Raw genomic sequence first — 17,164 nt, 5'->3', positions numbered from 1 at the left:
ATAAATATCCAGGTGAGCGATAAAAGCCCTATGGACCTCTTGTTATCCCCCGCCCAAACGAAGTTGGCGGGGGATATAGAAATGGGTTCCGTCCGTGTGTGCATGTGTGCATGCATGTGTGCGTGCGTGTGTGCGTGCGTGTGTGCGTGCGTGTGTGCGTCCCGAAATCGTTTCCGGAGCATAACTCAGAAACCGTTATATATTTCTCTACGAGACTTTGCATGTCTATCAGACTCATGCTGATCTTGTGCCTTTAGCTTTTTAGGAATTTTATAAATTTATATTTTTTACGTTTCCATGGCAACAAGTCGGACTTTGGTTCTCTAAGGGTGCTGTTCCTTTCCGGAGCGTAACTCAAAAACTGTTAAACAATTTCTTACAAAACGTTGCATGTTTACCAGACACATTCTGAACTGGTTCTATTGGATATTAAGGAGTTTTATAAATGTTTATTTTAGGATTTCCTTTGCAGCTATTTTGACATGGCCTAAGAGAAATGTTGGGTCAGTTACCTGGTTTGGGACCATAACGTGTTAAAATGGAAGGGGATATAGATGACTTCGTCGACTATACGCTTGTTTTGTTATTGGAATGCAATTTTCTCTTTGCTATCGCTGGCACCAGTCAAAGCTCCCCAGTGTGATAGGTGACCACAACCATGCTTGGAGTTCAATTCGCAACCCACTGACCATTTTGTTTATAATTAAGTGATGACTTCCGTGACGCCGAATATACACTTATCCCAGCTAATAATTATTGCTTTGTCAATTTGAATTCTATTTCGTCAACTATCAAGTTGGGTGATTTTATGAAACTGGCTCCATTGTTGGTGCGCCATGCAAGGTTAGTGCAATTTAGTTTAGGTAGAAAGGAACCCAGTCTATTGGTTTCTATTCGAGATGAGCTTTGTATTTGCGTAAATACGCATTAAATAAACTGAACTACGCAGACACATCCTAAAACTAAAATTTTTGCTCATTAAATAAAATTTATGCTTATATTATAACTATTAGATGAAACGATTGCATATATTACAACTGTAAGATAACATGAGGGTACTAAGCTTGTGAAATCAACTCCTGCCCCAGCTTTTAGAGAATATCCCTGACACTCTACACACAAGATGTCGACATATTGATGATACGCATATTGCAGTCCCGTTTCATTTCGACAAATTGTGACAGTTACTGCCCCTGTTTTACGAAGCTTCATGAAATCAACTCCTCCAGTTTCCAGAGAATATCCCAATATCTAACTATAACTATAACTATAGTCATTGATAGTTAGTTTCCTTGTATAAGGCTTTTGTGGGTGAGCTACATCCTTCTGGCATTAGCATTCAGACTGGATTACCCCCAACAAAATGTCCTGCCCAATTTGTTTCAAATGTTTACATTTCTTCTTCTAACACTTGTCCAAAGGGAAGAAATATCGTATACGACACTATAAACTTAATAATTTCTTATATAAACATTGTTCAACAAAACGACGTGTTCATTGTCAACAGTACGCGGGATTGTACGCGGTGACGTTCGTTGATTCACGGATCGTATATGTATCGTATGACATGTAAGTAATCAGAAACATTCTGACAATCTGTTTACTGTTATGTGTTGTAATATTTTCATTGAAACAAACGGAAATAGTCAGAAATTCCGATAAATACCGTTGTCGTTGTGCATGATTTTGCGTCAGTCATGGCGTCACACAGGACGATAGCTTTGACAATTTCTGTTGAAAATATCAAATCATAACAATGTATCTATTTTTAATTTCCAAATTCCTCCTATGATTCTCTCCCCATGCATATTCTGAATGAATAGTCTAATGGATAGTTAAAAATAGGGGAAATGCTACACTGTAAAATCTGTATTTTGTAACACTATAAAAAGTGCAGTTTTTCGAGCCAGCATTCGTGTTTGCGTATTTTCCAAAACATTCTAAACGATTCTAAGGTTATTAGCGACGTTTTGGATTGATCTTTGGTGGTTTGACAAAAGACAGATACCTGTGATCACTAAGATGCCAGTGGATGATATCACAGAACAGGGAATTTTTCAGAGTATACAAAACTGTGAAGTGTATCTGCGTGTCTGATGTATTTTGAATTTTATTCGACTTCCAAGTGAGGTTTGAAAAGGAGGGACATATATGTCCGTCTGGCATCCTACCCCTGGTTAAAAACAACAAATAACCAAGAGCCTATCTATAGCTCTGAATTCATCTAGGAAATCTGGTCAGTGGTAAGACGAGAGTGTAGAGAAGGTGTCACGCGCTGGAAAGTAGCTTGATTGAAATGGTAAAAAATAAATATCTCTCCAATCAGAAATATTTCTTTTTAAATTTTAGCAGCAATAATATGCAACCCACCTCTATAGAAACAGATGGATACTTTTTCTTTGTTAAACTATATCGCCCACATGAGGCCTGTGCTGTACTTGCATATGCCGTGAAGCCAGCATTGTGTCGCCCTGGGAATTACCGATATATCGTATTTAGCAGAGAAAACTGCCGGCAGCTTCAGTGTTTACCCTAAGCTGGAATGCCGTGACGTCATCGACAGTATGACGTCACTGTCATTGTACATTTGGCACCACGTCAGCTGGGCGAACCTCGGCTCGGTCTGAGGTCGCCGAGTGCAGCGAGATGTAAACAAACATGTTTTTGTGTTTTTCACGATTAATTATAAACTTATGGCGCAAAACTAACACAGAAATATATGACGACATGCACGAACATATCACGAGGTGCGGTGCTTACTTACTAATCACACATCATCTCTATTTACACTCAGTTAACAATTCTCTTACCTGATGATGCAAAGTTCCAAACACAACAAATGACAAAATGTCTCACAAACTTTTTACAAGTTTTATTCATTTCCAAAAACAACAAACAGTTTAACGTAAATAAAGACATATCTACACACGACGATGTGAACGGCACACCACGTAACTGTCACATCACCCCCACCGTCTACACAAACACGACACTGACGTCACTGAGCGCCGCGGGACACGAGGAGATTCGCCACTCGCGTATGTCCCCAGGATCTCGCCATGTCGGCCGCCGTCTCCCCGTCGTTGTTCCTGGCGTCGATGTCCACCACGTTCAGAGACAGCATAAACTCCACCGTCTCCAAGTGTCCCTCAATACAGGCCCAGTGAAGGATGTTGTAACCGTCCTCGTCCACCAGTGACACATCGGCCCCTTTACTCACCAGGAGCTCCAACACGTCTGTGTGTCCATTCCGTGCTGCCCTCATCACCGGTGTCAGGCTCCACCTTCCTCTACTATTGATGTCCACCACGTTCAGAGACAGCACAAACTCCACCGTCTCCAAGTGTCCCTCACTACAGGCGAGGTGAAGGATGTTGTTACCGTCCCCGTCCACCAGTGACACATCGGCCCCTTTACTCACCAGGAGCTCCACCACGTCTCTGTGTCCCCTGTATGTTGCCCTCATCACCGGTGTCCAGCTCCCTCCTCCTCTACTGTCGATGTCCACCACGTTCAGAGACAGCACAAACTCCACCGTCTCCAAGTGTCCCTCACTACAGGCGAAGTGAAGGATGTTGTCACCGTCCTCGTCCACCAGTGACACATCGGCCCCTTTACTCACCAGGAGATCCACCACGTCTCTGTGTTCCCCCCAAGCTGCCCTCATCACCGGTGTCCAGCTCCCACTTCCTCTACTGTTGATGTCCATCACGTTCAGAGACAGCACAAACTTCACTATCTCCAAGTGTCCTCTAATACAGGCGAGGTGAAGGATGTTGTCACCGTCCTTGTCCACCAGTGACACATCGGCCCCTTTATTCACCAGGAGCTCCACCACCTCTCTGTGTCCCCTGTATGCTGCCCTCATCACCGGTGTCCAGCTCCCTCCTCCTCTACCGTCGATGTCCACCACGTTCAGAGACAGCACAAACTCCACCGGTGTCCTGCTTCCCCCTACCCTACAATTGATGTCCACGCCCCGCGACAGGAGCCGCTTCACCTCCTCCAGGTCCCCGTCCCCGCTGGCGTCATGGAGGTCCTCGCAGTCTGCTGGTGATGGAGTCGCTGTAACACAAAGTAAACTCTCTACACTTCCAGACATCTTCGTCATACATCTACATGGTTCACACCTCAACGTGGTGACACGTGACACGGTACGTCATCAACCACTTCCAACATGGCTGACAACACAACGATCAAGGGGAAGGACGACAGCTGGTTCATGTAATCAAATATTAGATAGATCTTATAAGACATGACATTGGAGTTTGTCAGTCTGTTTATTTGCAGTAGTCCAGCAATAAGATGGCAGAGTCTGATAAAGACAGACAGTCCAGTGGTTGACAACATGAGCACAGATCGACATAACTGGGATACGATTTATGCAAGAAGCAAGTCAGAAAGCCCACGGGTCTAAACCCCAGCTTGTTAATTGTTGGGGGGATTAAAGTGTGGACTTTCTACCTGCTGTGGTCGTCACTGGTGTCCTCGTGGTCCGACTCTGGTCGCTCGAGGCTGAAACACAGAACATGCTGTTCAGAAAGCTATACAGACCACATGAGCATTATACATACCAGATATTGGACAAAGTTTAGGATTTTAAAATTTTGACTGATGAATACAATTTCAAAACCATTCATCTTAGTAGAGGAATAATTATAAGGTAATCTAGCAACTAATAAATCACTCAAACGACTATCATGAATATACAACACAAACATTGAGATTGCTGTTCATCTGAGCCGCGCGTTGTGTTGGATTGAGCCTTATGGTGGTACTGCCAATATAATTGACTTGTTTCAAATTATCAGGATAATAAGAGACTGCATTTATCAGCTTGTTATTGTAGAGACTGTTTATATGGAGGTTTTTGGAGTGAACTGTTGATGTGACCTCATCTCTTACAAAGTTGGACAGTGACAGTATCTACCACCTGCTGGCTTCTCCCACCTACCATGGGTCGTCACTGTCGTCATCTGTGCAGCCCTTTCTCTGTGGCTCCGGTCGCTCGAGGCTGAAACACAACATATGCTGTTCAGTTGGGTTGGGTTTTACAGGTTCTTAGCAATATTCCGGCAATATCTGGGCGGGGAACACTAGACATAGGCTTCACACACTGTAGCCATGCGAGGGAATCTACCTCGTGAATAGCGAATGCTTTATCCTCTAGGCTACACACCACCCCCATATATGCTGTTCAGAAAACTATATATTGCAAGTAAACATTACAACTACTGGCCTACGAAAAGCTTTTTCCTTCAATAAATGTGTGACTTTCAAATTTATTCACTGATAAACTTGATTTATAATACATTTGCTGTAGTAGAGGTATTGTTAACAGCGTTAGAAATCGGCACTAGTCCTGTAGTCCTTACCAAACTACCCAATGGTAAAGGTATTCTAAGGAGCAGTAGAAATTGGCCCATTTTAAGGGTTTGGCTATATGTTATCTAATAAGGACTATTGGACAAAAACTGTTAGTTTCTAACCCTGATTAATATACCGTAGCATGGCGAATGACAAATTTTGAAAATCGCTTATATTTATTAGGTTTAGATTGCTGGAAAAACACTCCCTGAATAAACCTAAGCTGCACACTGCCTCTGTGCTACCTGCTGAGATATATCTCTTCTCTTGGTTGAAGTTGCAGAAACTGAATAGATTGTTATTTTGTTGTCATAATACTATAATCATACACCACACAACATAAATGAACATTACTACACCAGCGATAAAAATTGGCACTCGTCCTATAGTCCTTGCCAAACATCCCAATAGTTCAGATATCATAACGACTAGGCTAGTAAACATATGTCGTTTTAAGGGTTTTATATGTTACAATTATGAGGACTAAGTACTAAACATGTTAGTTTATATTGTTGTACACAGAAGAAAGACCAGATCTCAAATAAACTGAAACACATAATATGTGCATTTATCATATTGGAACATAACAACATGGTATTTCATCAGCTACCTACTCTTAATTCCCAATTATGGAATGATTATTATTTTAGTCCTACTTCTTTAGTTGTGGGTTGAATTTTTATGACAATGAAACGGTCCCCGCAAGTTGGTGCGTTGTTGCACAATATCAATAACAATAACAAGTTGTTGTTTGAGTATCAATACTGTGCACAGCAAATATACATAGCACATACAGATCAAGTACTGAACATTGTTTTCTAATTTTCATTGCCTGCTATGTTATTACTGTATATTTAAATTATACTCAGGTATTTGTTGTGAGTGAGAATCAATGCACATCGTTATAACCATATTTTGGCCAGGATATGACGCCCACCAGTGAAATTCTGGAGGAAAAAATATTTTCGTGCATTTCAATGTCTGTGGATACATCGTCAAATCGACAACTTTCTTGATGGTTTCTCTGTATCCATATTGCTTTTTGCTAAATGATGATAACAGGCTACTAAATGTAGAGTGTTGCGACCTATCGTAAATTATTTGTGTTCCGAGTGACTTTGCTTGATGTTTTAGTCCCCATCCTCCCCGATACAAACACTCTCTTAACTAGACTCTGAAACTGGTGCATTTTACGTCGTTTGGTGTCTCGGGCTATACAGTATTACAAACGTCGATATACGAAATGCTACAGAATAATATTTCAGTTATAAACTTTTCATGATGATGCAATGAATGTAAAAGAGCAACAGGTCTACATGACTCGGCGCGTGTGCAACACAGTGGTAATTCAGTGTCAGGAAAATTCTTTGCAACACTGTCATAATCCAACATTCCGAGCGATGGCGGCAGTACATCCATCAAAGATCAGCTTACTAGATTCTATCTGAGGGAGAAACTGTCGCCGGCACTACAAGATGTTTGATACGGTGTTTGGTTGTGTAAAGAAGGGTATAAACACGTGGCACTATTACGTGATTAAGATTGAAATGCCGATTGCCAGGGTGACGAGCGCCAAATTGTTTTCGCATTTAACACGTTTAACGTTCGTTCTAACTTAGTCATACAATAATGAGAATCACATTTGCCCTTATATATTCTACATTTCCTTGCCATACTTCAAAAAACAATGTTGGTGCCCTGCAAAAATACATTTGTTCCACATAAGATATTCCGGATTAGAACAAAGCTGAGTGTAAAAATAATGAGGCCCTGGTCTGAAGTGGGTAATTCAGTGTCAGGAAAACTCTTTGCAACACTGTCATAATTCAGCATTCCGAGCAATGGCGGCAGTACACCCATCACGTCATCTGTCGCCGGCACTACAAGATGTTTGATACAGTGTTTGTTTGTGTAAAGAAGGGAAAAACACGTGGCCCTATTAAGTAATTAAGACTGAAAAGCCGATTGCCAGTGTGACAAGCGCCAAATTGTTTTCGCATTTAACGTCCGTTCTAACTTAGACATAATAAAATGAGAATCGTGCACATTTGCCCTTATATATTCTACATTCCCTTGCCATCCTTCAAAAAACAATGTTGGTGCCCTGCAAAAATACATTTGTTCCACATAAGATATTCCGGATTAGAACAAAGCTGAGTGTAAAAATAATGAGGCTGATACATTTGGCCCTGGTCTGTAGTGGGGATGTATTACTGATTAAAATAGAACAAACAAGCTTTGCAGTTGAAACGAGGTATGAATGTTTACATGCAGACGTTTGTTTATCCCCGGTGGCAGGCTAAACAAACGTCTGGGTGTTAACATTGTGTGAAGCAAGCACCTGATACCTTCAAAATGTATTCTGTTTTACATAAATCTTACTATATTTACAATGTCTGTGACATTTAATTTTCTAGCAAAATTCTGAAGTACAAACTGAAAACTTACCCACCATTTACGTCCTAAAAAATAAGTCTAATTCATTGCTTAAAGAAATCTACCTCATCGTCGTGCGTAAAATATGTCTTTATTTTTATTCTAAGATGCTTCGCTAAAAGATCAAAGGCACCGACTATACTTTATCCTGCAACAAAGCATTGTTTCCGCGAGAAGATCCGGAGTAGAGTAAGGTCTCGAGAAACCCATGCTTGGCGTAAAAGGCGACTATGCCTGTCGTGAGAATCGAGGACGGGTGGTCAGGCTCGTTTACTTGGTTGATGCATGTCATCGTTCCCAATTGCATGGATCGATGTTCATGATATTAATCACTGGATTGTCTGGTCCAGACTCTGTTATTTACAGACTGCCGTCAGTTAGCTGGAATATTGCGGCGTTAAACACCAAACCAACCATGCGACAACAGTTACAAAATTGTTCGATTCGGGCGTTCGTGACCTACGAATTAAGTACGTCCGCAGCATGGATTGATGCTCATGACATCAATCACTGTAACGACTCGATCTATTGACTGTATCGACTCGATCTATTGACTGTGACGACTCGATCTATTGACTGTAACGACTCGATCTGTTGACTGTAACGCCGTCATTTAGCTGGAATATTGCTGAGTGCGGCGTTTAACAACAAACGAACCAAACCAACCATGCGACAACAGTCACACAATTGTTCGATTCGGGCGTTCGTGCCCTACGAATTAAGTACGTCTTCAGCATGGATCGATGCTCATGATATCATTCACTGTAACGACTGGATCTATTGACTGTAACGACTCGATCTATTGACTGCAAGCCTACTCTTCTCCCTTTACCATGGAAACATATATTTAAACTGGTTGAGTCCGACTTGCCTGGCCCTTGCCCTGAGTCATCATTTTGGTTTGTTAAGAACCTTCAGACCATGAACTCATGTTTGTGTTTTGATCGGAAAATTACCAAGAACTACTGACCAGTTCCTCAACCTTATCACAAGCAAACAAAGCATCGAAGCTATCGCGACGGTAGCCACCATTTTGAATGTTGTATTTGTAAAACGTGTCGGCCGCTGACATAGTGATGAAGTGTGGCCTTGTGCCTGTTACATTTCGTATTGCTTATTTTCAAACTTTTTACTCAACATGAAATTTGATTGTAGATGGCTGCCCCCAGGTATTTAACTCAGTCACAGCAATAACACATGTGCATACTTAATTCAGATAAGTAGGAACTAAATCTGTGGGTTAAAAGATCGTTAGTTATCTGATATACTAGTAATTTATCAATAAAGGATCGTCAAAAAGGATATCCTGAATGACTATTATTTTGCGCCGCTTTTAACAGTATTTTGGTTACACCACGGTGTGTCAGCTTTATGTAGGAGGAAAATACGAAATATTGCATAGTGCTGGGATTCGATTATAGATTTCTTGCACGCCTAGGGCACACAACTCTGCACGGCGAATTGTGCCGCCTAAAACGACTTGGTCAACCGTGTCTGTCTGTCTGTCTGTCTGTCCCGGGCGGCAGTACACGGGTGGCCCAGTCGTCTATAGGGCGCCGCAATTGTCGGTTCGAATCCCTGTTCGTCCCGATCATGCTTCTAGGTTTGTCAGCACCATACCCGTGCTCGTGGGTTTCACCGAAGAGGTAGACGTCTGAAACCTGCATCACTCAGGGCTTTCCTCCCACATTTAGCTGACACACCGTGATATAACTGGAATACTGTTTAAAGTGGCGTTAAAACCAACTCACCCACCACATGTGCGGCGGAAGGATATTTGCTGATCAATTTCCGTCTATGACTTGTCACAGATTCTTGTTACTTCGCTTGCTTCGCCGTGATATTGCTTGAATAATGCTAAAAGCATACGCACTCACTCACTAATTTCGCGTGTCGTACAAAGATACCTTTCACAGATATGTCAGGCACCTTTATCACTCTAAGGTTGGATTAATAATCAATTGATAATATTTTCATTTATGCTTCAAAATATTTTTACACTTTAATGTTTCGACAAGGGGGGTTCCACCGCCACTGTGTTGTCTGTGTAAGAAAATACTGATCTGCAGACAGCGGTCGGCTTCGACCGTAATAAAGAACTGCGCATGAGTGTAACGTTTTTCATTCGACAACTTCCCTACACACATAAAAACGTTCGTTCTGGTTTGGGGATCCAATTACTGACATCTACGCCTATGAATGTATTCCAGTGTTAAATTAATTATTCGTCCTATTCGGGCGCTTTTAAGCTGAATGTATTTGGTGATAAATGTCACCGTTTAGCAAATTGTCTATATTAATGGCAAACCAAATCAACTCCAAATTCCATGCAACTAGGCCTAGTGTAAAACAAATTTTGTGTGTCTATATCCTAATTCTCCATGGGACAACTGCCATTTCAAGGAACTATAGACATTTACACGAACGAACGATCGAGCTGATCGAGGTAAGGCCAAGTGATGAACTAGACTCGTGACTTCGAATAGATAAATTGTAAATGCAAGAGAATAGCCAATGTAGATTATCCGCCGAAACAGATTCCATTTTGTATAGGGGTCAAAATAGCGGTCAAAATTATGTGAATGACCCCTGAAAATCAGTGATGACACTAGGTGTTTGCAGGATGAGCATGTCCTGACCTACTGGTAGGGCCCGCACAATATGGTGGCATTTGCTCTTATCGCAATAAAATATTCTCCCTTGAACAGTTTGTTTTTTCAACTGTATGTAATAGTTTTCTGAAAAATCTATGGAATGAGTTGGTAATGGAAATAATGCCTTATGGGTAATTGAGTAGAAAGTATGCATTTTCATTTCTTTATACAATTGCCAATAACATGTCACATTTGGTCTGGTAGATTTTTAATTTTCGACTTTTGTAAGCTGTTCAACCCTGAAATGCATGACATTTGTAAGAAAGTATAGTTGTCAGCGATTAGATTCTGTGAGGAGATTTGAATTATTAAAGTAACTTAACATCGCTTTTAGAACTAGACAAAGGGTGGAGAGACGTATTTCATTTTCGCGATATTTCTTAGCAGGATACTTGTCGTGAAACATATGACAAGCGACTGACAGTTCCCTCGTTAAAAGTTGTTCATACAGGTTTTAATGAAGTACAGTGTTAGGAATGTTAATGATGTGTTCTGCATCTACTAGACACACAAGGCTGGTGTATCATGTCTACTGTACAGTGTTAAAAGTGTTAATGACGCTTCCCGCTGCCTTTAGAAACACATGGCTGGTGTATCATGTCTAGCCTACAGTGTTAGACGGGTTAATGACACTTCTCGCTGCCATTAGAAACACATGGCTGGTATATCATGTCTACTGAATAGTGTGAGAAGTGTTGATGACGCTTCCCGCTGCCATTAGAAACACAGTACTGGTGTATCATGTCTAGTCTACAGTGTTAGAAGTGTTAATGACACTTCTCTCTGCCATTAGAAACACAAGGCTGGTGTATCATGTCTACTGTATAGTGTTAGAAATGTTAATGCCACTTGTCGCCGCCATTAGAAACAAACGGTTGGTGTATCATATCTACTTTATAGTGTGAGAAGTGTTAATGACGCTTCCCACCGCCATAGGAAACACAGGGCTGGTGTATCATATCAACTGTGCAGTGCTAAAAGTGTTAATGACGCTTCCTAACGCCATTAGAAAAACAAGGCTCGTGTATCATGTCTACAGTACAGTGTTCGAAGTGGTAATGACGCTTCCCGCCGGCATTATAAATACAGGGCTGGTGTATCATGTCTTTTTAGAGTGTTAGAAGTGTTAATGACGCTTCCTAACGCCATTAGAAACACAGGGCTGGTGTATCATGTCAACTGTGCAGTGTTAGAGGTGTTACTGAGGCTACCCGCCGCCATTAGAAACACAAGGCTCGTGTATCATGTCAACTTTACAGCGTTAGAAGTGTTACTGACACTTCCCACTGCTATTAGAAACACAGGACTGGTGTATCATGTCTACAGTACAGTGTTGGAAGTGTTAATGACGCTTCCCGACGCCATCAGAAACACAGGACTGGTGTATCATGTCTACGGTACAGTGTTAGAAGTGTTAATGACGCTTCCCGACGCCATCAGAAACACAGGACTGGTGTATCATGTCTACGGTACAGTGTTAGATGTGTTAATGACGCTTCTCGCTGCCTTTTCAACACGGGACTGGTACATCATGTCTATATTTCATCAGCTCCAGCCTTTGGTGTTTATATTTGACTATATATAACTTTCGAGGTGCAATCAAGCACGCTCTTTCTGCCAAGATTTCAAAGACCGTAGTCTGACTCTTGTTGTTGTTTGATTAGGGCTTTAGCTTTCAAAAAGCTTAATGGTAAACATGTGGAGGACATTTCCAAATTTGACACAAAAATGATGTTCGACACAATTCCCTTATTTGACTCTTTTGGCAACACCTTGTATCATCACATGCTCATGATAAAGACAGCTTACAATGTTGCCAACAGATTATAGAAATCCAACCTTTCTGTTTTTGTTCCGTCAAGTCTTGGATGTGTTTCTCACGCAGCGCATCACGTTTCTCAAGTTCCTGTATCTGTAATGATGAAAGCTCACTGTAGTCTTCTAGATAAATTTATCGACAAACTCAAACCAATAACACAAACACAAAGACAATTTTATGACGAAATCAGCAGACCTGGGAGTGAGTGAGTGAGGTTTAACGCCGATTTTAGCAAATATTCCAGCAATATCACGGCGTCACCAATGTCACGATTCCCGACAAGTTGAGTATGTAGTGTTGTTACATGGGTTTTTTTTAATGTCGCACATATTTGCACCAAGTACCACTTAACCTGTATGATAATGTGTTGTGTTCTTACAGGTACAGATATGATATCCGGAACTATGCTTTTAATACAAATAGTAGTAAAATATATATGGCAATGTTGTTAATGGTGATGCAAGGTATCTAATCGGTTGTGTTATATGGCAATGTTGTTAATGGTGATGCAATGTCTATATTTGGTTGTGTTATATGACAATGTTGTTAATTGTGATGCAAGGTATCTAATTAGTTGTGTTATATGGCAATGTTGTTAATGGTGATGCAAGGTCTCTAATCGGTTGTGTTATGTGGCAGTGTTGTTAATGGTGATGCAATGTCTCTAATTGGTTGTGTTATATGGTAATGTTGTTAATGGTGATGCAAGGTCTCTTATTGGTTGTGTTATATGGCAATGTTGTTAATGGTGATGCAAGGTCTCTTATTGGTTGTGTTATATGGCAATGTTATTCATGGTGATGCAAGGTCTCTTATTGGTTGTGTTATATGGCAATGTTGTTAATGGTGATGCAATGTCTATATTTGGTTGTGTTATATGACAATGCTGTTAATTGTGATGCAATGTCTCTAATTGGTTGTGTTATATGGCAATGTTGTTAATGGTGATGCAAGGTCTCTAATTGGTTGTGTTGTATGGCAATGTTATTCAAGGTGATGCAAGGTCTCTTATTGGTTGTTTTTTATGGCAATGTTGTTAATGGTGATGCAAGGTCTCTAATTGGTTGTATTATATGGCAATGTTGTTAATGGTGATGCAAGGTCTCTAATCGGTTGTGTTATGTGGCAATATTGTTAGTGGTGATGCAAGGTCTCTTATTGGTTTTGTTATATGGCAATGTTATTCAAGGTGATGCAAGGTCTCTTATTGGTTGTTTTTTATGGCAATGTTGTTAATGGTGATGCAAGGTCTCTAATTGGTTGTATTATATAGCAATGTTGTTAATGGTGATGCAAGGTCTCTAATCGGTTGTGTTATGTGGCAATATTGTTAGTGGTGATGCAAGGTCTCTTATTGGTTTTGTTATATGGCAATGTTGTTAATGGTGATGCAAGGTCTCTAATCGGTTGTGTTATGTGGCAATATTGTTAGTGGTGATGCAAGGTCTCTTATTGGTTTTGTTATATGGCAATGTTGTTAATGGTGATGCAAGGTCTATAATTGGTAGTGTTATGTGGCAATGTTTGTTAATGGTGATGCAAGGTCTATAATTGGATGTGTTATGTGGCAATGTTTGTTAATGGTGATGCAAGGTCTATAATTTACTGTGTTATATGGCAATGTTGTTAATTGTGATGCAATGTCTCTAATTGGTTGTGTTATATGGCAATGTTATTCATGGTGATGCAAGGTCTATAATTGGATGTGTTATATGGCAATGTTGTTAATTGTGATGCAATGTCTCTAATTGGTTGTGTTATATGGCAATGTTGTTAATGGTGATGCAAGGTATCTAATTTTTGTGTTATATGGCAATGTTGTTATTGATGATTCAAGGTCTCTTATTGGTTGTGTTATATGGCAATGTTGTTAATGGTGATGCAAGGTCTCTAATTGGTAGTGTTATATGGCAATGTTGTTAATGGTGATGCAAGGTCTCTTATTGGTTGTGTTATATGGCAATGTTGTTAATGGTGATGCAAGGTCTCTAATTGGTTGTGTTATATGGCAATGTTGTGAATGGTGATGCAAGGTCTGTAAATGGTTGTGTTATGTGGCAATGTTGTTGATGGTGATGCAAGGCCTCTAATTGGTTTTGTTATATGGCAATGTTGTTAATTGGTTACATTATTTATGTAAGGATTCAGTAGAAATTCATAGCATTGTGTTTTAATAATAATCCGTTGTCAGGAATGTATTAGTAGATAATGTTAGCAGCGGTGTGGAAATTACTGTATATTGATGCTTTCTGATACAATCTGGAATCTTCTAGAACAGCTTCAGTGACTCAGTGAGTGGGAACAACACGCCTCTCTCACCTCACATTACATCAAGTCCAGCGGTTGTGTGAAGACACTATTTTCAGCTTGGACCTATTTCGGAAGCTTGACCATTGTTGCAGTTTGGTAAATATTATTATCTCTGACTTTATTGCTATTACCATTGCTATCAATTTGATATTTTTTACTGCCATTGTTGCAGCTTGGTGGATATTATTATTAGACTTTGTTGCTGTTACCATTGCTATTACTTTGATATTGTATACTGCCATTGAATTTTGTATCTCACTAACTAATTGGAAGTATGTTTTACAGATTTTAAACCTGATAGAAATTGTGAATGGCACATTTCTTTGTAAGTTGCTGGCTTCACACTCACTCACTCACTTTCGTGTACACATTTCTGGTGTAACTTTTTGTTCTAATCTGGAATCGACACTAAAGAGTGATTATGTTGAAACACTCTCGAGTAGTTTCTTTTATCGATATTGCAGCGTAAACAGGGAACTAATTGTATGTAAACTAGTAAGCCCCATGTCTACATGCCCAGTAAACCCTATGTCTACATGCCCAGTAAACCCCATGTTGACATACCCAGTAAACCCGATGTCTACATGCCAAGTAAACCCTATGTCTACATGCCCAGTAAACCCCATGTCTACATGCCCTGTAAACCCTATGTCTACATGCCCAGTAAACCCTATGTTGACATGCCCTGTAAAACCTATGTTGACATGCCCAGTAAACCCTATGTCTACATGCCTAGTAAACCCTATGTCTACATGTCCAGTAAATCCTATGTTGACATGCCCTATAAAACCTATGTTGACATGCCCAGTTAACTCTATGTTGACATCCCCAGTAAACCCTGTGTTGACATACCCAGTAAACCCTATGTTGACATGCCCAGTAAACCCTATGTTGACATACACAATAAACACTATTTTGACATACCGAGTAAACCCTATGTTGACATGCCCTGTAAACCCTATGTTGACATACCCAGTAAACCCTACGTTGACATGCCCTGTAAACCCTATGTTGACATACCCTGTAAACCCTATGTTGAAATGCCCAGTAAACCATGTGCGTCATGAATCCGAGTCTACAGACATCGTAAAGGGCACACAATCTTGGCATATCGATTGACTCGGAAAAACACAAAAAGGTGAATGCTATGTCCTATGGTGTCATCCCATTACATCCCTCATCTTGGAGCAGAACTTCCCAAATGTTAACGTGCATCACGCTTTGGGATCCTTCCACTTCATGCATTTGAAGAATGGCCTGTTTAGGGTTCATGTTTCATTAGGTGGTGTGTTTTGGTGGTTGGTTGATTTGCGGTGGAAACAATTATTTCATAGTTTCCATTTACATGAACTAAATTTAACTTTTATAGTTCACCTGAGCGTTTCTTTTTTGGGAGAGTATATTTGCTGTGTTAATGCCGTATATACGGCTAACTCTTTTTTCCAATGGTTTCAAATGAAAAATAGAACGGCATGATCTTAAGGCATGAAACTGCTCGGCTAAATAGCCTGTTGAATGTCTGTTGAATAGCCTGTTGAGTAAATGGAATTAAGCCAGGCTAGCTGCTGCTTTCCAAACATGTTTTCAAAACAGTCGACAACTTCTTTGCTTCATTACATCAACACCATATGCATTGCTACTACAAGCATTCCTGTCAGTGTGAGTCATAGCTCCATCGTAATATGCACTACCTTATATGGAATTCATTACCATACGTTGTTCTACGATGGAAAACGAACTAATTTATGGATAACAACTTCTGGCTTATTGCATATAGCGACATTTCGATGTATATTCTATAACAGTTATCAAGCTGAAGCAACAACAACCGAGCGATGAGAGATATATATGCATGACATGGTGTGATAGCAGCAGATTTACATAGACAACAACAGGTGATAGATAACAAATACACACAGGCTTATGAATATTAATAGAGCACCTTGTGATAGGCTCCTTGCTTATTAAATACACTGGTTCTGATTAATAATACCAGGCTCTGATATAGGTGAACGTGTGAAATGTGTGAGTGCCTGTACTCACCCTTTGCTGTATTCCCTGAAAGTCTTTGGTCAGCTCGCCTCGTAATTTGCCAAGACTCTCTTTATAAGGGTCTCCTTCCCGTTTAACTTTTCTGAACTGTCGTTTTACTGATCGAAGTTGTGTTTTTAGCTTATGAATGCTGACTTTTAGACTTTTAACTACATTAAGAACACGTCCGCGGACAATGTTCCCAATGTTTTCTTCCTTCAGGATGACAGTAATCGCTTGCTTCACCAGAGGCGTTATCAAGGCAGGGATGAACGTGTTAGTCAGTTCTTCTTTCAGTGATAACTCCAGTAAGTCAAAGTTGTTTCTCATTTCGATCCCCAAATCAGCAACTGTGCCTTTCCACGCTTTGATCTCTCTGTCTGGCATGTCTAGTTTTCTAGAGAAGGCTGGCAAATTGGTATAAGCATGTACGTCTCTGACACCACACAACGACACAAGAATGATGAATACAACGCTTGTTAGTTCCATCATGTAGGGACGTTCTACAGCTCTCCGCAGTTATGAGAAGACTGCGTTGGTGCTGAAT

General features: G+C 40.4%; 1 protein-coding gene across 1 annotated transcript; it reads right to left on the bottom strand.

Annotated features, from left to right (window-relative positions):
- Window positions 1-2,857: 2,857 nt before the first annotated feature.
- Window positions 2,858-17,164, bottom strand: LOC125383574 (ankyrin repeat domain-containing protein 50-like). The gene is made up of 5 exons (XM_048402081.1): window positions 16,630-17,164; window positions 12,297-12,369; window positions 4,955-5,014; window positions 4,465-4,515; window positions 2,858-4,065 (listed from the first exon to the last, which is right to left on the bottom strand). Exons 1-5 carry the CDS (start codon window positions 17,107-17,109, stop codon window positions 2,999-3,001), a joined length of 1,731 nt encoding a protein of 576 aa, XP_048258038.1. The 5' UTR covers window positions 17,110-17,164; the 3' UTR covers window positions 2,858-2,998.

This window comes from Haliotis rufescens, unplaced genomic scaffold (genome assembly GCF_023055435.1).
Source record: "Haliotis rufescens isolate VD_foot unplaced genomic scaffold, xgHalRufe1.0.p SCAF_24, whole genome shotgun sequence".
Taxonomy (NCBI): Eukaryota; Metazoa; Mollusca; class Gastropoda; order Lepetellida; family Haliotidae; genus Haliotis; species Haliotis rufescens.
The sequence above is the reverse complement of the archived record's forward strand: the minus strand, read 5'-3'. Positions and strand labels throughout refer to the sequence as shown.